We start from the raw sequence: 22,492 nt of genomic DNA, 5'->3' as shown, positions 1-22,492 counted from the left end.
TGCTATTCGCTGTTCAGAGACTTGAATCTCTGTGATAGCCGATCGTTTTTCGACCGAGGTTCGTCAGCTTGTAATGGAAACGCAAAATGAAAATGTTTGCATTTATAGACACAGTCCATTTCATGCGCTGCCTCGTCGTCCCGCTTGACTGAGCGCCGGCTGATGCGAGTGGAGCTCTTGTTGTTGTTTGGCTCCCTTGTGATTGTCGTTGTTGGGCTGTAGCTGATTGTATGACAGGGACCCGCCTCCTCAACACCCTGCCACCGACGTCCCGCATGCTGTCACGTCCATTGAAGGCTCCAGACGTGCCCTGGCGATCCCCAGACAGCGACACTAAACATAAATCACTAATCTCCATTTTCATTGGTGTGCATTTTATACCTACTGCCAAGTGTCTGTTTTTGTCCCACGGCAGGTAACCCTGCTACCCTCTGGGTATTAATGCTAAAAATACCCAGAAAGTATCCCCTATTCGCAGGGGGCCGCCCTGATAGATATATATATATATATATATATATATATATATATATATATATATATATATATATATATATATATATATATATATATATATATATTAAGGTTCTTGAACTCCCAAGTGGAGCATAGAGCTTCAGTGAAAACGCGCCATCGGATTCTATTTTGCGCTATGGCCTTCACCTCATTCCAAGACTTTCCTTGGCCTCTTATCTCGTCCATGATGGATCTTCTCCAAGTTTGTACTGGACGACCTCTTTTTCTTTTCCCTTGGGGATTCCACTCTAGGGCAGTCTTTGCGATACTAGAACTATTTTTTCGGAGTGTGTGACCGATCCAACCCCACTTTCTGGACTTAATTTCATTTTGTACCCTCTTTTGTTCGGTCAGGTGTAGCAGATCTTCGTTTCTGATGGTGTTAGGCCAGAATATACGAACAATTCTTCGTAGATATTTGTTAACAAAGACCTGCAGTTTGTCTGTGAGGGAGTTTGTCACTTTCCAGGTTTCACATCCGTAGAGTAGAACAGACATGACATTTGATCGGAATATTCGGATCTTTGTCCTCGTAGTATACTCGCCAGATCTCCAAACAGGGTTGAGCGTACTGAAAGCTTGTTGGGCTTTTCGTATCCTCATACAAATATCGTCTTCTGTACCTCCGTTTTCTGTTTGATACTCTTTCCAAGAGCCTGATAGAAGAACTGATAAAAACTCTCACAGGTTTTTGTCGGATAATAATCTTCGTGTTAAACAGAACAAAAAGATCGCCAAGTACATGGATCTGAAAATTAAAATACGAAGACAGTGGAGAATGCAAAGTACCCAGACAATACCTATTATTCTCTTTACTACTGGAGTCATTCCGAAGAACCTCCTAGAAAACATAAAAAAGTTATTTCTGAATGAACATCTCTACAAGACCATGCAGAAGCTGTACTGCTCACAAGTCCAAGTGTGTACGAAAATTTTTGGGAGATTCTTCAGCATACCAAGTCACCTAGGACTCGATAACACGGAAAGAGTCCCACCAGAGCTCAATCCTTTTGATACCGTAGGTATCTGGGATGAGTGAATTTCCCCTTAGAGGGAGGGTGAGCCGTACGGCTAAATCTAAGTTGTTGGAAAGAGTAGCGGCTCCAGTTTAAAACTAGTTTCAAAAATTAACGTCTTAACAAAGCATCATCTACAAATTTTGGCGCACCATTATGTGTGCGTTATGTCTAAATATCAAGGGTAATAAAGTTCGCAAATGGTCTCACCATCCTAATTCAATGCGAGAACAGTGTACGAAAAAAAATTTACGGCTCTAACACGATAAACGAACATGTGTTAATCATACGCCTTATCTCTTAAACTATCGTATAATTTAGCTGTCCCTATGAGCTTTACCAAGAAGCGTGTCAGTAGCTGAGCATTTATTTTTTATTAAGCGTATGACATATTAAGAACACATAAATAAAAGCAATATTTTGATAAAAAACGTTAAATGGACTATTACAAACGAACATCTAATATATCAATATAATCTAACATTTTCGGTCGTATTCAGGAATTCCATCTTCTTAGTTTTTCTTGCTATTGTGTCAATATATTACCCTCCTTATCTCTTCGCTTCTTTTGTTTGAATCCTTTTTGCTTTTGTTCAGTTTCTGGTAAAATTTTCTCGTTATTGGTTTACTTAGATCTTGTAGTTCTTGAAGCCCTTTGTTCATATTTTTTCTCTTCTTTCTTCGGTTGAGTTTCTTTTCTTCCTCACTTAATTATTTATATTCCTCCTCTGCTTGTCGGCTTGTATGCCCCTGGTGCATTGGTAAATATGTTCTGTTTTTTCTTTATGCTATAATCTGACATTCTTCGTCAAAACAGTCATTCGTTCTTGTTCTTTTTTGTTTACCTTCCAAGCCGAGTAATTCTTCAGCTGCTTCTTTCATAATGTTTATATTTTGTTTATATTTTTGTTTGTATTTTTGAGACCTTCTACATTGTATCGTTCATGTTTAGAATGTATTTCTTTTTTTAAATGTTTAAAATTCTGGCCCTTACCCTACTTTCGATTTAGTAGTGATCAGAATCCGCATTCCCATACCTATGTGTCTCCGAACTTCCGTTCTGCAGTTTCCATCGTTAGTTATACTAGATCCGAGTTAGTTAAGGCTGTCTATTATCTGGTATTCCTGCAAGCGGTTACTCAGATGAATAGTGTTATATCTGTCTATCACAAGAAAATCTCTCAAATCTATTTACTTAATCTAAAGAAAGGTTTTCTTCTAATTCTTGTTCAAATTCATTGATTTTTGAGAAGTTTAGGGACATGATTCTTCTTAGGGGTCCCCTTTTAAAGTCTTTAAAAGGAAGTCGGACGTTTATTACTAGGAGCTGATGGTTACTTCCAAAATATTCCTGGTATGTTTTACAGTTAATGGCCGATGATTTCTATCTTGATCTTATTAGAATATAATATGTTTGATATTTTGTTCGTCCATCTAAACTACGGAATGTGTACAATCTAAGTGGGTGATGCTGATAAAACGTGTTTGTAATTGCAATATGATGCTTTACACAGAACTCCACAAGACGGTCACGCCTCACATTTCTCTGCTCCAGTGTATTGCTGCCCAATACTCCTTTAATATTTTAGTTAGATGGCCCTACTTTTGCACTAAAATCTTCTAGGATTGTCACGAGTTCACGATCGGAAATATCACTAAGAGAATTCTTCTAGACATCCCTAGAACCTTTCAATGCCTTCATGTTGTGCAGTATAAGGTACAGATTGTTGGTACATATTCGCATTTTAATGGATATTATTTTCTCGTCGACAGTATCATATCAGTTTGGAGAGTACAATTATTTCGACTCTATTTGTATTTGCATTATTTGGACCTAAAAAGTAGATGACTTATGTCTCCAGTGAGTTTCTGAGATTCCCAATGTCGAAAGATTGTGGTTTGCTTTTTTCAATTATTTGTAGCTTTCCAGGGTTTTGGATCAATTCTTTTACACTTTCTTAAATTTAGTTTAGGTTTACTGACCCCTTACACATTGGAGACTGATAGCATATTTCACACCATCCGACTTGGAACTGAGAATGAGTCGAGGAGTCACTACACATCCTATCTTCACTTTCTGTTATTGTCATATTGGGAGAAATTCTCTGGGGAATATATAGTGCAGTGATTTCCTTTTTCCTTCTGCACCGCAATACCACAACCATTAAAGCTGCTCCAGTCATGCTTATGGTAGTCCAGTTTCAAACCGATCCACAATCATTTCCTCTGCACCTTGAGCTGGTACTGATGATTGCAGCTGTCCTTCATCAGGAAGGGATAGGAAATAGATAACTAGATTTTGGAAGGATAAAGGGATAGAACATGGTTTTTCTCAGTCTGGTAATGTCTGATTGAGGTATATCTGCCTTTGCTTACTTTGCTCTCAGAAGCTGCCACAGACAAAGTGCACTTTGAATATTGTCCATATATCAAGTAAATCTTTTTTGAAACATAACCCACATATTCGGGATTGGTTTGGTATCCAAAGATTGTATTATATGTTGATTATAATGTATGAGGTGAATGTTTTGTCCAAGAACGTCATCAAAACGGACAAATAATAGGTTGAATAGTAGTGTTAATGTCTTGCTTAGTCGTTAGAAACTTATTATTTCGAAAAACGAAATAAGATTTGTCGCCGCCATTATTCCATCCCATACTATTATTGTACCAAATCTCTCTTTACACATTGTATCTGTATATCTAAACTTCCTGGATATATCTTTTACGTTTCAAATTTCTAGATCTTTTTCACATTCTTATTTGACGAGAATCTGGATAAAACTCAAAACTGTAGTCAATCATTTTCATCCCGGTTTTGATATTCTTTGGTCTATTCTAATCTTGCATCATGATTATCTTTGGAAAGAGGTGGGCATCTGAGTGAACTTTGACTATGGAAATTGCTTCCTACAGATGATTTTTTACTGTATCTCGATGGTTACATGATATGCACGCTGCAAGTTGTCAATCAAGTCAGCTTCAGTATGTTACGAAAACGCTGTCATAATTGACGCTGGAGAGTTAAATGCAATAGACTACCTCTATGTACTATATGTCAGATTGAAAAAGGCTTACAGCCCTATGCATCTCGTCAAAAACAAAATGATTCTGGTCAATGATAAAACACAGTATTTTTAATGCACCTGTTAAATAGTACCTATTTTTTTAGACTTGAAAACGTTATTTTTTAGTTACTACTTCAATTACTGGATAAAATTTTTGTTATCACTCTTACGTATTTTTTGTACTAATAACTAACGTTACTCCTAAAATAATATAATTTAAAGGACTATGTACGTAATATATTTGTTAGTTGTGTTATATAAAAATATACATAGACCTTTCCTATGTGTAAACTTATGTGAAACATATCAATCACATTGTAAGGGGAATTAAAAGTCACGGTGACGGTTCGAATTATTTACACATATGATTTATTTAAATTTTTACAAACTTTATAGTTTTATAGTTTTCCAGACTATTCCACAGCATTTTGAAGTTCAGGTCAGGACTTCAAAACTGTATTAATATCTTTTGATGCGGTTATAAATTATAAACTTTGTGCTTAGTGCTTCCATTATCGCTATTAACCCTTAACTGGTGAGACCTCATTTTAGCACACAAAGACATGCCATCTGACAGACTTCGTTTTTTAAGGAGATAATATACACGTAAATCAATGTTTTGAATTTATTTATTAATATAGTACCATATACATATGTTGATTATTAGTAGATACTATTTTATTGAGAATAAGCCACAATTGAAGGTTAAAATAAGTTTCTTGACGTTTCAATTTCCACTTCGGAATCGTTCTCAAAATACAAACATTAATTAATTAAACACGTTTTGTTTTTTTGGTACTTGGTGAAAAATTCTTCTAATAATTTAATTTTATAAGACTTATATATATCGAAAATTCAGACATAGGTATATTATACATTTTAAAGTAGACGACTTTAAAATGGTATTGCCAATATTGCTGATTTGCGTTCCTGGGATGACTCTATTATAAGATAGTTCATTCGATTACATGAAATCAACTTTAACTCGAGAATATCCGTCAGAGAAAAATCATAGCATGTAATTTGTCTTTAAAACGACAACCACATGCCATGATGACAGTAAAATTTTCCTGTTAGTAATTCCATCGTAAATGATGAGGAAAAAAACCTCATAATACTATCCCGACATGGGATAGTATTACATGGGAATATGGGAATATTCCCCCATATGGGAATAAACACCAGTTTCTGATTTTATATGTTTGTTACTTAAAAAAAAACATAAATGATGTATCCTCGATATGTTACTGACTTACTAATACTGGTATTTTCCTTTTATTAACTTCCTCTTTTAATATGGGTAACCAGATCCTACTGCATTCTGCCGAGGAATTTCCGACACAATTTGTCTCATTTAGCATAATTTGAGCCGCTTCTTTGATTTTTCTCTTTTTACCATCCGTTTCTTTTTTCTATTCTCTATTTTTAATATAAGATTGATGTTCACTTATTCTAACATTTAATGGCCAATGGCCGAATCAATAACATCAGCTGTGAAAGCCTACATTTCTAAAACTCGTTACAAAACCAGATATCTCCATTAAATTAAGAGAGATTATAATTATAATTTGTAACATTAATTTTTGAATCATCTTTTACTAAGATAATCTGATCCTGACTGGTTCTTATATTAATATCTCTATTATCTTCATAGGCTTAAGGAACTGTAATAATAAATCGAAGAGAAACTTATTACTAAATGATTTATTTGTAGTGTTGTAAATTTAAAGACCTTTCGTCATACAGCCAGACACAAAAAGAATATAAATAGTGCACTAAAAACACTATAAATTAGTGCTTTCTACAACTTGCAAAGCAGACGAATTGATAAATTAGTCAACAAGGGAATCTACAATTTACATTCCACATGTCGTTCATCAAGGCAAAAATTCGCCTAATGATACGTAACGCTCTAATGATACCTAAAAAGGTTAAAATACGTATAAGCGGATGGCAGATGCCCTGCATTGAAATTAAATCTAAAACCGTCTTTCTGTTTTATACTAAGAATATATGTTGAGAAATATTTAAATCTTTGTCCTACGGATTTATCTCGAAAAATTTATTTAAAAAAAAAGTTAAAAAATTTCCATTAACATATTTGGAGCAAAGGGGAAAGACGTTACTACATTTTTAAAATTACCAAATAGTAATTTATACAGCATTATTTTCAGTTACACAACTCTTGAGCGAAATTCGATTTCTGTCTCGTTATCATCGAACCTTTGGATTAAAAGGGGACTGCAATACAATGCGGTGAAGTATGCGTACATTTTATATTTCTGTTTTCCGGACGGGTCGATTTCAAGTTTGTATCAAATTTACCTTCTGATCGTTGCTGTAGACAATGTTTTGATCTGCCTCTTCATCGCGGTATATACCATAAAATATATGTTTTCCTGTATTAAAAATTGGCTGTGTATTAAATACTTAACATAATTTCTTTATTTTCAGGAACATTAGAAAATTCAAGTATAAGACAAATAGCAAAGAAACGGCTTCCAATATTAACATGGCTCCCATCTTATGATCTACAAACGTTTTCACAGGATCTTCTGGCTGGATTTACCGTTGGTCTTACAGAAATTCCGCAAGGTATCGCATATGCAGTCGTTGCCGGTAAGTCACACAAAGATACTCTTTGATTTTAGATTATATATGTTATAAAATAACGTAACTTAGCAATTAATTTTCGCATAAAAGCGTATGTAATTTTTTCTTCATGAAATTTTTTCCAATATCTTTAAGGACCATCTATAAAGTCGTGGTATTAGTGTAATCTATACTCTCTCTCTGTCTCTATCTCTATCTCTCTAGCTTCGGTCTTGACCCCTTGCAGAGCGTGTAGTGGTCGTCGTGATGTCGCATATGGTCCATCTTCACAGATCTCGTGTAAGCTTTACATAGTTTTGCAGTGTCATCATCTAAGGTGATGGGTAATAAGTTCTTTTCCATGTTAAGTAGCTAAGGGGGAATAAATTTCAGTTTATTCTAGTTCTTTAAAAATATAAAAGTGTGTTCTTGCAATCACACACGAGTTGCTAACTCAGCATTGTGCCTAAAAAATGAAAACATTTCGCATTTGCAAAATAATTATACAATTACTAGATATTACACAGTGCATTAATCTTAACCTAATTAAGTACTAACTAATGTTTGATGTGATTTAATATTAATTAATCTTTCTGATAGATACATATAAAAGAAATCTCAATAATGACTCTCATCGCAAACTGTGTTTACTAACAAACAAATATGTTTATACTCGGTCAAAGTTGCGTGCCATTACACTAACCTATGCCAATAAGGGAAAACATTATTCTACATAAACAATATATCACTTGCTTATTTTGTACTTTCAGTTTAATATTTATGCAATTAAAATTTATTTTATACAGTTATAAATATACAAAACTCCAAAATATATCTGGTTAGGTTTTGCTTAATTTTCAAAATTTATAATATTTTTATGATGTGATTTTGATCACAATTTGTACGATCTCCTCTATTTCTCTACAGAATCTAATCGAAACTTAGACTTTTTCTAAATTTCAATGACTCCTTTTCTGAACAGCTGGTCTTCCTAATATTATCGTTAAATCAGAATTTTTTATGATTACTCTTCTTAGTTTTACATCAATTTTTTTATTGTACACCGTTAGGTTTTATTTTACACCAGCATTTTTAAGAATTTTCTGTTTCTTAACCATTCGGAGGTCGCGGTCATAAAGTGTATTGTATAGGTCGCGGTGTATCTCAGAGATACATTCGTTTAAGTTTAATGTTTCAATAAGATTGAAAAAAAAAACTGATCGAGATCGGAAGAAACGTTTATTTTGAATATAACTAGTAAAAACATAAGCGGATTTAAATTAATTTATTGTCAAGAAAAAATAAAATAAATGCAGTATTAAGAACATAACAAAATAAAAACATGTAATAACTGTTATTATTGTTACTAATCTAAGGCAAAAATAACTTCTTCTTCTTCTTGTAGTTCCTTCTCCTATCGGAGGTTGGCTTTCATCGCAGCTATCCTTACCTTATTGGCGGCTGCTCTAAAAAGATCTACTGAGCTGCAACTATACCACTCTCTTAGGATTCTCAGCCAGGAAATTCTTCGTCTTCCTATGGATCTTTTACCCTCGATTTTACCTTGCATTATGAGCCTTAATATCTCATATTTCGCACCTCTGGTAATATGGCCTAAATATTCCAGCTTTCTTGTTTTGATGTGCTTTATGACCTCACAATCCTTTTGTAGCCTTCTTAACACTTCTGCGTTTGTAACTCGTTGGGTCCATGGTATTTTCAAAATCCTTCTATAGCACCACATCTCAAATGACAAAAATGGCAAAAATAACCCAAACACATAATTAGATTTAGCTTAATCAGATTCATCAGCGGAAGGATTAGTAAAACGGTTATAACAACTGTTGCAAACATTATTGCTATGTTCAAGACATAAAAATGTGGTACAACATTTACAACAGTATTTGGACAAACGCGTTGTCTTTGTCGCATAGCAAGAAGAACACCTTTTTCTTTTATTGTCCGTTTTAGCAACATCTGGATCTGCCTCACTGGTTGAATTGTCCTCCTTATGTTTCTGAAGCTGAAGCTGCAATGGTCTGTGAATATCTGTAGTAATATCCGATCGTCGTTTTATTTGCTCTGACAATAACTGACTTGAAAGGTATCGAATGAAGAGTGTACGTCGTATTTTTGAATTCTGATTTAGCATGTGAATGGATTGTGCGTTGATCCTAGCAACGTTCAAGATGACGTAAAATATCACCAAAGGCCACCTTCTGCTGTATCTGGCTACATTATACGAACCAACCATTTGGTCTACAGTGTCAAACTGTCAACCCCTGATTTCGTCTGATTGTAATAATGGATTATCTCTGGCTTGTGTGTATCTGAATTTACTACGTCATCGAAGTGCATACTAGATACTAAAATTACGTTTTTTCCCTTCTTCAACACATGCGATACAAGAGTACAATCTTCACTAAAACCAAAGAGTTAGATTGTTGTTGTTGTTGTTTGTTTGGGTTTATATGACTGCGGACACTAAATCCATTCGCCAATCTTACAATTTTTACTCATTTTTTCATTAGTCATTGTTTCTTATACAATCTTATCCTAAATCTATTACTAAGTAGTATTTATCTCTAATACATAGTCTCTAATAGTCTAATTCATAGTCAATACATAGTCTAATTCATAGTCTTTTTCTATCAGGTGCTTTTTAGTTATTTATAATTATAAAATAGGTGTTGAGGTCCTCAGAGTTCCACAGCAAACTCTGCAGCTATCTACTTTATTCAATAGCTATTTTACTGTGGACTGTCCAAGTTCCTCATTTTTTCTCTTTTTTTTTTATTTATTTATTTATTTTTTTTTTATTTTTTTTTTTTAATTATTATTTATTTCTTATATTTTTTAATTTATTTTTTCATTTTCTTTTTTTTTTTATTTTTTTTTTTTTTTTTTTCTAACAAATTACAAAGAATTACTTACTCTATATTTACATTTACAATTTGAGTTTAATATCTAAAACATGTTTATACAATAATCTATATAAAACCTCATTGTTTTCTAATGTTAATAAATAATTTAAATTAATGGGATGGTGGACATCGGTAAAAGAATACAGCGAATTTAAAAAATTATTAATCTTATTAGATATAAGAGAACAGTCCAAAATCTTATGTTGTAGGTTACCTATCTGACCACAAATACATTGTGGACTATCAGCTAGGTTCATTTTAAACATATATGATGGTGTAAGACAGTGGTTAAATCTCATTCTGCATATAGTTCTTGTCATATCCTTTGTCGACTCCATTTTAGAAAACCAAGATTTATCCGTAATATAGTTTCTGATTGCTTTGTAATGGTTTCCTGTATTTATATTCTCATTAATATACCTTTCTTTCCATTCTTTCTTAAGCTCTTTGTATATGTCTGATTCTATATCTCTAGACGTACAAAGATAATGAGTTAATACTCCTTGTGTAACCGCGTTTTTTGCCAATTCATCTACTATTTCATTTCCAGTTATTCCACAGTGGCTTTTAATCCATGCCAACTTAACAGTTTTGCCTTGTTGCTGAAGTTCTTTAATTTTATTTATTATATATAATTCAATGTAATTTACTTTTGATTTAGGATTTATGGCACCAATTTTACTTAAAGAACTTTTGCTGTCACTATAAATTATAAACTTTGAATGATTTATATTAGATAAATATTTTAGTGCTTCCACTATAGCTATTAATTCAGCTGTGTATATACTCATGATGGAATTGAGTTTAAACATTTTACTGTTTTTATTATTGTTATCCCAGTATGCACATCCCACACCTTCGATACTTTTGGATGCATCTGTATATAGCATATAATAACCTTTGAACAATTGTGAACTGTCAGATATAAACATTAATTTTCTTAAAGATAAAGGTAAATTGCTGTAATCCCTTAAGAAGTATACCTGAACTTGTTCCAGAGTATTAAAGTCAATATTGTAATTTGGGTTTAAGTCATATTTATATAGTTGTTTATCATATATTGTCATTTTTGAATAGAAATCTACTATATTTAGAGTTTTCTTTTTTATCCAATATTTTTCTGTTAAGTCTGCTAAGAACAGCTGGTGTATTTTGGATATTAAACTTGACTTTTTCTCGTACAATCTAACTAAAAGTCTGACGCCAAGTTTTTTTCGTCTTATATCCATTGGCATTTCACAGCATTCGACTTGTAGGTTACTAATGGGTGTACTTCTTAGGGCTCCTATACACAATCTAAGGCATTTATTAACGATTTTGTCTATTTTGTTTAAATGACACTGTGATGCGTCACTGTATAATATTGATCCATAGTCGATAATAGCTCTTATATTATTTTTAAATAATAACAAAGAAATATTTGGATCTGCTCCCCACCGTAAGTGTGACACGAATCGAAGAAGATTTATTCCCTTTTCTGTTTTTTTAACTATGTTGTCTATATGTTCTTTCCAGAGAAGCTGTCTATCAAGAGTAATACCCAAATATTTAACATAACTTTGCACTGGATAGTAGACATTGTTTATTAAGATGTATTTGGGTATCTCTTTTCGTTTTCTTGTAAAAATACATAATTTAGTTTTGGAATCAGATATATTTAGTCCATGTAATTTACTCCATGTTTTAATATGTTTGACTCCTTCTTCAATGGATTTGACTGCATTTTCTATTTTAATATGTTCTTTATAAATGACTATATCATCGGCAAATTGTAAAATTCTTGTGGAGTTTAAATTTTTTGCTAGATCAGCAGTATAAATTAAATATAACAACGGGCTTAATATTCCTCCTTGAGGTAAACCATCCATTGCTAACCTTGTACCAATTGTGTTACCATTTACCGATACATAAATTTTTCTACAGTCATATAGTTTTATTATTTTTTGACAGAAACATTCGGGAAGACCTATTTGTGTCATTTTGTTATATAGTATACTTAAATTAACGTTGTCGTATGCTGATTCAACATCTAATAAAAGAGCTGTTACTGAAGAATTTGACGTAAACGCTAAATTTATGTCTGTTACCAAGTGGCTCACTGCTTCCACAGTAGAATGATTTTTTCGAAATCCAAATTGTGTTTGTGATATTTTATTATTTTTTTCTAACCATCTTCCGAGTCTAAGTTTTATCATTCTTTCCAGTGTTTTTATTATGCAAGAGCTTAATGAAATACCTCTATAAGATTCTGCCGAATCAGAATTTCGATTTGGTTTAAGAATAGGAATCACCCGGTACTCTCTCCAACTATCTGGAATATCTTCTGATTGCCATATTTGATTAAAAATTTTTAATAGTGTTTCTTTTCCTTTTTGATGTAAATTTGCCAACATAATATAATGTATATTATCTATTCCCGGAGAAGTGTTTTTCTTGTTCTTAAGACTTATTTCTAATTCGTATAAACTAAATGGCACTGAAAGTGGATGATTAGAGTTTTTCCTTTCCATTACATTAATTTTTGAAAATATATTATCTGGACATAATTTTCTCAAAAACTCCTCAACCCATTCTCCTTCGGTCACTGGATTTATTTGTGGTTTAAAGATGTTATTTAAACGTTTGACTTGATTCCACATATTTTTTATTGGTGTATTTTTGTTTAAAGTTTCACAAAAATTTTTCCATGCATTACGCTTACTCCTTAATATAACTTTCTTGGTTTCTGCTACACATTTATTATAATTTATATAATTTTGTATATTGGACTGTAACTTAAACTTGCGCAAAGCAAGTTGTTGTTCTTGAATAACCTTTTTACAATTGTCATTCCACCAAGTTTTCCTAAATCGTGGACTAGTCCCTGTTCTTTTCTCCGGTATACATATTTTACAATATTCGTTTAATTTATTTAAAAATTGTTGGTAATTTAAATTATTATCGAGTTCCATGAAATTATCAGTGATAGAAGAGAAAAGAGACCAGTCCGCTTTATTTATATTCCATTGGAATTTTGTATTTACACATTCAGCTTTATTAACATCAATATTTGACTTTATAACAATAGCAAAATGATTGGATCCCAAAGTATTGTCCACAACATCCCAATCGAAACAATGACTAATATTTGCTGAGCATATTGTAAGGTCTATTGCCGATTTATTAATACTGTTAGGTCTACGCAGCAAAGTTTCTTTGCCATTATTTAAAAGTACGAGATTACAGTCCTCAATAGCTTCTAACAGATTTTTTCCTATAGTGTCTACAGTACTACAACCCCAAACATAATTGTGGCTATTAAAATCACCACCAATTATAAAAGGCTTCTCCATACTATTAAAAAACTTTTTCCATTCATTTACTGTAATTTTGAGATTTGGTTTTACATAAATAGAATAAATGTTAATCTTTTTACCGGTTTTAATTTTAATCGATATGCTATTACACATTACGTCATTGATTGGATGAAAAGTAGGACTATTATAAAAATTAATTTTTTTTTTCAATAGTATGGCCACACCACCATATCCATCATCCCTATCGTTCCTAAAGATATTATAACCCGTAAAGTTAATAAAGTTTTTTTTTTAACCATGTTTCTGATATAAGTCCTATATCTATTTTATTGTCATACAAAAATTTTTCTAAATAACCCTTATTTGTTTTAATTGACCGCGCATTCCATTGAAGAAATGATATGTTAGCCATCACGATTTAATAATAATTGTGAAATATTGTTTTTCAGTAACAGCAATGTTTTTTCGTCTAAATTGTGATTAATCTTATTTAAAGTTGTTGAAATAAAGTTTACTATAATTTCTCCTATATTACTTTGATTATCGTTTTGTATCTGTGTTTTATTATAATAATTAGGGTTGTTAAAATTATAACAAGGTTGACTTTGTACTTTTGGTGTTTGCAAGATTTTTCTGTGCGCTTCCATTATTTCTTTGTCTACATTACTAGAATCAATACTATTTGATCGTTTTCGTTTATAGATTGTATATTTATTGGAAGTACTTTCTTGTTCTTTACTTACTGTTGAATAATATTTTCTATATTTATTATTAGCTTCGTAATATGTTATATTTTCAGTATTCATAATCTTTTTAATATACTCCTGTTTTTCTCTTTCCATACAATTTGCTCCCTTGTCAGTAGGGCTATGTTTTCCTTTGCACAATACACAAAATAAATTGTTCGGATTGGTACAATTTGATTTATTATGTTCTTCACCGCATCTTTCACACCTATCTTTTCCCCTACATTGAGCACGTATATGCCCAAATCTCAAGCACTTTAAACATTGTAACATTCTGGGTGTGTAATTTTCAACCTCGTATATCATTTTTTCTATTACTACGGTTGTAGGTATAGACTGACCTTTAAACGTTACTATTACAGTTCCAGTTTTTACATAAATGGTAGATCCATTTTCTTGTACCACTTTCCGCATTATTCTTTTTACATGTAAGACTTCAAACCTCATTCCAAACCTAGGTTGAATTAATGATAACAAATCATCCTCTTCTATCTCTTTATCTACAGACTTTATAACTCCTTTGCTTTGTGTAAAAAACGTTGGAATATATGCCTCGTACTGTTTGCTTTTTAAATTTTCAGATTCAATTAATTTATTAGCACTAGCAAAATTATTGAGTTCTACCTTAATTTTATTCCTACCAACTACCGTAATTTGTGTGATATTATTTTCAATTTCAGGTACTGAACGTAAAATTAATCGGGCCGTGCCTATCCTGTGTAATTTGCCGATATTACCGTTTTTATTTTCTATATGTACTATATATGGTGCATTATCTCCTAATTTATATCTATTATTTAATCTTAAATTTATAACTTTATTTAAATTTGGATTACCTGATCTATCTGTTACCTGATCTGTTGTTACCTTTACATCATTCACCCTAATACTTCTATTCCTTTTCAATTCCTCAATTTCCATCATCCTATCTTCCCCCAATTCTATATAAAACTTCCCTCCATCTGGAGGCTTCGGCGGAATCTCCTCCATGCCTATTTTTTACTGCCTTCTCTTCGAGTTGCTTCTGCTACGTTGCAGATTCAACCGTTGATCCTAGATGAATTTGATTCTAACACTGTTTTTGCCTAATAAAAACTAATTAACTCGAATAGGATGTTGATTTTACTACTATTAACTATTTACACGTTCAGAATTTAAGAAATAATCGTTTAAATATTTAAATTTTAAGGAGAAACTTTGAAATGCTTCTATACACTTTGACAGTTGTTTGACGTTTTTGAAGAGTTAGATTGTATTGGTCTGTTTGCCGTACTCACTATTTCAGGTGATAGTTGACATTTTTTTCTTCTGACTGTCAGTAGTAATATTTCGCACTGAATTATAGATAGATTCAGCTTATCTCTTGACCACACCTACTGGTTTATTGCTGACACGAAATGGACCTTCAGGCTGCAGTTCTGCATAAATTTCCATATTACCTGTGTAAAATAGCTTAGAATCAACCATGGAAAAATTTTAATCCCATATTTGTTAGGCTTTGATGGGATATATTGCCTAAATCCGCATCTGCTCCGAAAGCTTGCCAACATTTCGTCTATAATTACGTTTTGTCCCATAGAGTATCCTTTTTTACAATTTTCTACAAATAGTAAAAAGATTTGTCTAACAGCTGACAACTTATCAATCTTTAGTCGATCTGGTCGAGTCGTCTTGTCGTCGAATCTTATACAGTTGTGAATAAATTTGAATCTTCGCATTGACATCGTAAGTTTAACTACCATCTGATGCCCATAAATCTTCCAAATTTAGTCGTTTACTGCGGTGTAAGCCAGCTAAATACAAAAGACCCAAAAATGATTTTAGTTCTATTTGTCGGTTTGTTTAGCATCTCTTTCTCTGGAATATCTACTTGAAATAAAGTCTATATATTTATTTTTATAATGTAAAATTAAATCTAAAAGTTCTTCTGACACGAAACAGCTCCAGCATTCATATTCAGTTTTTGCATTTTTTTGCACTATTCCTTACTAGATACAATTGACACAGAATATTTTGTTTCTGTCACCTAATTTTATTTCCGTAAACTCGCTTTTTTCCCCACTTTGTTACTTTTTCTTTTTAGAAAAAATACTCCCCGTTTTCATATACGTTCTATTCGCTGTCCTCACTAGAAATGTCTTCTTCACTATCCGAGTTTTCTGATCGCTCTTCGACATTATCGATTTCGTCCACGCCACTTTCGTCGTCAAACTCATTTCTTTCATTTCCATCGTCAGAATCGAGAAACATACTCTGAAGCTCTTCTCAACCGCTAGGAATTACCTGAAAGCCGACGTTGTGTGTTTCCCCACTCCTAAGACATAAATGTGAAGCTAGACAGTGCCGTATAATTATACGATGCACTTCTTTCAAAATATTTATAAAAATGTTTTCAATGTATCTCTCAGATCAGCCGCGACTTCCGGAGGGTTAAGGAATCTTTCTCCCTAACAATATCTTATTATCTTCTTAGATTACTAAATCCTTTATTTTTTTATGTGCACATTCCTTATATTTTTACATTTCTCTTTTGAGAAATAACCTACAGTAGAGCATTTTGCCTATTTTAAATTACAGATCTCTGGACAGAATTCTGACAAATACGAATAAGTCATACTAACCAAGTCTCATTTTTTGATGACTTTATGTATGTAACAATTGCTTCGTGCACAAAATTTTAAACAAAGCTCATAACTATACTCGCAGAGTAAACTTCAATAGAGGATTCTTAATTCAACATAGTATCGTATTTTTGTTATTGGGATCCTTTCGTAATTCACTAATATTTGGTCATTTTTTTCATATGCCTCAAGCCTCTCAACAACAGGCTCTGACGCTCTGAGGCTCTGAGCCTCTGACGCTCGTAGTACAGACGTTGATCGATGATCTCGACTCAAATAAGTAATATCTTCCTCTTTGTTATGCTTTACGTTTTATTTTGTGTATAAATCAATATATATGTTTCCTTAATTTTACCATATTAATTTTTATGTTATATCTTATATTCAACACAATCACGTAGAGTTTTCCATAATTCAACGATAAACGGGTGATCAATCCTATCATCTGTAAAATTATTTAGGATTCTCAGTGATTTTGCTGCGAAATTCTAATTTTAATACCTATATTGGCAAATATTATGGAAGATCATACACACAATATTAAATGGAAAAATGAAAATCTAGTAGTTAAAATATACAAAATTAACATATTGAATAATTCAAATTATATTCATTGTAATAAGTATGCAATTTATGATAAAAATGAATTGCAAAAATTTATTTAAATTTAAAATTTTCCAACATTTTTAAAATCAACGTTAATGTCACATACTTGTATCAAAACCAGACTATATAATGTAACTGTACAGTACTTACGTTTTTATAAAAATTTAGAAAATAAGTTTCATTTTACTGTTTCCGTTTTCTACATAGTCCTTAGTAAATTTCAAATAACATATATAATGATAATGCAGTTAAAAGAGTGCGAAGTCAAACCGGTTATATATATATATATATATATATATATATATATATATATATATATACAGTGCTAGTCAAAAAATCCCCCCCTCGTATCTTTTGAACGGTTATTTACTTATAATAGTGAAATTTGGAAGCGGGTAATAAACAGACGTAGGCTTCTACTAGTCATAACAAATGACGTAATAGTGACAGATGCCGTTACAGCGCCACTGTGACAGATAATTTTAAATAGGACCTTATGACAAGTGATACCTCGTTTGAAAGGTATTGAAAATACCTATTCAACCATACTAATTTTATTTGAGTTTAAGCTCATTTTGATGATTAAATTAAATATTAAATTAAAATTAGACTTAAATATTAAAATTGTAGTTTCGCATTTAATTAATAAATATTAAAACCTCCGTCTCTGGTTACTTGTCAAAAAGTTGACGTTTTTCAATACTCTACGCAGAATACGCAGAAACAGAAACTAAATATTGAGCTATAAACGCTTTTGCAAACTAAAAACAACTAGAGAATTGACAGACGTCAACTTTTTTGACAATCAACCAGAGGCGAACGTTAGAATATTTATTAATTAAATACGAAACTACAATTATTTTAATATACCTATTCAGGCATACTAATATTGTTTGAATTTAAGATGATTTTGACGAATAAATTAAATAAATACTAAAATTCTAGTTTGGTATTTAATTAATAAAAATTCTAACGTCCGCCTTTGGTTAATTGTCAAAAAAGTTGACGTCTGTCAATTCTCTAGTTGTTTTTAGTTTGCAAAAGCGTTTATAGCTCAATATTTAGTTTCTGTTTCTGCTTAGTTTAGTCAATTCAAGTTTAGTCAAGTTGTTTTTAGTTAGTTGTTCTTAGTTAATATTTAATTTATTGTTTAACGAGACTTTTGAATTTTTACAAAGGCAGAATGGTACGTAGTGTAGCCGACAAAGTAGCAGCTGTGTTAATAATTGGTGAATGTGGAAATAATTTCCATGCAGCGGAACGTCTTTTTAATGAGAAGTACTCCGATCGCCCTACATCGAGAGCTTATTTGAGGAAGCTTCTTCGGAAGTTTAAACAAGCACGTAGTGTTCAAGATGTCAAACGATCTGGTCGACCAACAATTAGTGATGACAAAATTGACATAATTTCAGAAATGGTAGTGAACCCTAGTTCTTCTACAGTCCAAGTTGCATCTATCTATGGAATCAGCCAAAAACAGTACACCGAGTGTTGGCTGAAAACAAATTTTATCCATACAAATTGAAAATTGTGCACCAACCTTCAGATGATGACCCCGACTGAAGACTACAATTCTGTGAAAATATGTCCAATAAAATTAACCAACAGCCCGATTACATAAAAACAATTTGTTTTAGTGACGAAGGTACTTTTTCTCTTAATGGAAATGTTAACACACACAATGTGAGCTATTGGAGTGACACAAATCCTCACGTCTTTCGTGAAACACATACTCAATTTCCAAAAAAAATAAATGTTTGGGGCGGGTATTTAGGGAAACCACATAGTTGTTTTTCTCAACATTAACTTAACCGGTAAAATGTATCTGAAGATGTTACAAAATGCAATTGAACCGTTAATACTTGAAATTCTGGAGGATAATCCAGATGAATTCGGCAACTTGGAAATGCATTTCAACAAGATGGTGCTCCTGCATACCATTATGGTGCAGTAAGACGTTACCTAGATGAATAATATCGTGGTAAATGGATTGGACGGCGAGGTACGATAGACTAGCCAGCTCGGTCACCGGACCTCACACCATTAGACTTTTTTTCTGTGGGGATACTTGAAATCTAAAGTTTACGCTACACCTGACAATATTGACATTTTGAAACAACGAATTGTTGAAGAGTGTAGGGCAATTTCCCCCGAAACCTTTGAACGAGTACGGTAAGAGTTTAGAAATAGGATGCATTACTGTCAGGAAGTAGGTGGAGCACATTTTGAACATTTACTATGAGAACTGGTTGTTAAATATTTATTAATTAAATGAGAAGCTACAATTTTAGTATTTATTTAATTTATTCATCAAAATGAGCTTAAACTCAAACAAAATTATTATGACTGTCTCATTGAGGTCTCATTTAAAATTATCTATCACAGTGGTGCTGTAACGTCATCTGTCACTATTACTTCACCTGTTATGACTAGTAGTTGAGAAGCTTACTTGTTTATTACCTCCCTCCAAATTTCACTATTATAACAATAACCGTTTAAAAGATACGAGGGGGAACTGACTTTTGACTAGCACTATATATATAATATATATATATATATATATATATATATATATATATATATATATATATATATATATATATATATTCACTACAGGAGCAATGCGACCAATTTGTGGCAATAATGTTAGAAGCTACCTGAGGAAAGGAATGCCAAACGTTTAAACGGTTTCAAACAACAAGAAAAGGTTAACGCGAGTTAATATCAAAATAAAGTTAGTAGGTATCGGCATAGCTCGCAGCAAAGGATAAAAAACTATAATAAAATATGTGTACAAGATGGAAGGCAACCGTATATACGTATTTCTGACTATTGGTCGTTTTCAGTGTGGTGCAGCCAAGTTAGAAAAGGCGCATGTTAACTTGGTAAAGGATCACTACAGGAGCAATGCGATCAATTTGTGGCAATAATGTTAGAAGACTCTCTGGAAACCTCAGAGTTTTAATATTTTTAGTTGCTATCTTGACTCTTTCAAATTAGCTGAAAATTCATTTTAATTTAGGAGTAAAATTAGATATAAATGAAAAAGAGCAGTAAAGACTTGTGAGATTGCTTGCAATGGTATCAACATTAGGTCGAGATGCTGTACGAAGTTGACTGTATTCGAAATGTGCACAGCAGGAAGATTAAATAAGCAGCTGTTTACCAACTTCAATGGGTATGAATTTTCAACCAAAATGTTACGTAAAATAAGTAGATCTTTTTGAACAAACTCTGGAAGGAAAAGCCTATTAACACGATGTTTCAATGATGTTATCAAATTATACTGCATTTTCTTTGAATGGCAAGAATAATAGCATAATATACTTATTGTTACACATTGGCTGTCTGTACCATTTGGTTTTAAGAATATTGTCATTGTCATGTATGTAACATCACATCTCATAATCAACATGTCAAGGAATGGCAGGGTTTTGTCTACCTCTTCCTCGCAAGTGAATTGTAGATGTTCACTATTACTATTGAACATCTACCTCTTCCTCGCAAATGAATTGTAGATGTTCATTATAACTATTGAACATTTGTAGAATATAATTGATTTTAATACAGAAGTAAAAACTTCAAATTTGTATGTTGGTATAAATTTTTTTTTATTAAAACTTGTTAAAAGTGTCGTCCAAAAATTAGAGATGCATAACGTTTTCGATCTGAATCAGATCATCCTCAGTGCATTCTGTTAGTACTTGTAGCTAACACTAAAATTTCAGTGGAGACATCAATATATAGTTTACATTACATTGGTTGTAAATGTTAATACTTAAAGAGCAACATGGTCTCTTGAGCGACTGGAACACGTGGTTCTTGTCAGTTCGAACGACACAGACCACCGGTTATGCATCTCTAATTTTTGGACGATAGTTTTAACAAGTTTTAATAAAAAAAAATTTATACCAATATAAAAATTTGAAGTTTTTACTTTTGTATTAGTTTTTTAACTATGGTATACAGCCAACTACTGGAATTTTCCCATTAATTTTATAGTTGATTTTATTTGAAGTAGTATTAAGACTAGATCATCCACATATCTTTTAACAAATTGAACGTGATATTCTAATTTATCAAGACAATTTGACACCAAATGATCTAATACTAAATTGCATAAAATTGGTGATATACAGGATCCTATTGGAGTGCCAGACACCTGCTTATAGTATTAATCATTAAAAATAAATATGTTAAAGTCAAAGACAAAGAGTTCGAAACGATGACGTCCTTAAGAGAGCCGGCGTGGAAAGAGAACTCTTTAAATTAATTAAAAAACGCAAGATTGGTTACCTTGGGCACATATTGAGAGGAGCAAAATATGAAATACCGCAGTTAATCCTACAAGGGAAGATCGAAGGTAGGAGAGGAGCCGGCCGCAAACAATTATCCTGGTTAAGAAATATTAAAGAATGGACAGGAATACACAATACAGGCGAGCTGTGTCACGCCGCCAAGAACAGAATTCTAGTAATGAGATAGTCGCCTACGCACTTTGGTGTATGGCATGTTAAGAAGAAGACAAAGACAAAATCAATATATTTCTTAAAACTTGATAGTGATCAAAGTATGTAACGCAATCTCGTCCCAATGTCTTACAATACTCTGAATGATTGTGTTCAAAGGTAGTTTGGTGGATAAGGAGACAACGTTAAAACTAACTACTATATAGTCATCAGGAAGCTTAAAATCGTTTATAAATTCCCTAAATGCAAAGGAATCTTTTATATAAAAAATATTCTTTTTATTTAATACAGTATACACTGTAGTACACTAATAAGTTAACACATCAGTTAGATGTGTTGAAATTGGCCCATTACAACATCCAGTTGAATAGACAATTGGTCCGATACTGAGAGTTGTCTTATGAATTGGGAGCTATCGCATTATACATTTTCAATTACTTGAAGATATATCTGGCTCAATTAATTTTTGTTTACTCTTAGTCTCTTATAATATTGTTTATTATTCAACAAATCAGAAGTTTTATTTAAAATGCAATGTACAAGATTACAGAATTCTGGTCATAAAATTTATTATAATGTATTCAATAAATGTTTAATTGCCCATTAATTATTGCAAATGACTAATCTTATCACTAACTCAA

General features: G+C 32.2%; 1 protein-coding gene across 5 annotated transcripts in view; it reads left to right on the top strand.

Moving 5' to 3' along the window:
- LOC140439553 (sodium-independent sulfate anion transporter) overlaps positions 1-22,492 on the top strand; it is a 210,724-nt gene that overhangs the window by 132,911 nt on the left and 55,321 nt on the right. For all 5 annotated transcript variants that reach the window (XM_072529535.1, XM_072529533.1, XM_072529534.1 and 2 more), the window contains exon 2: positions 7,052-7,216. In XM_072529535.1, the coding sequence (XP_072385636.1) occupies positions 7,052-7,216 (165 nt within the window). The remainder of the gene's footprint in view (positions 1-7,051; positions 7,217-22,492) is intronic.

This window comes from Diabrotica undecimpunctata, chromosome 4, assembly GCF_040954645.1.
Source record: "Diabrotica undecimpunctata isolate CICGRU chromosome 4, icDiaUnde3, whole genome shotgun sequence".
Lineage (NCBI taxonomy): Eukaryota > Metazoa > Arthropoda > Insecta > Coleoptera > Chrysomelidae > Diabrotica > Diabrotica undecimpunctata.
This window is presented reverse-complemented; position numbering and strand designations above follow the sequence as displayed.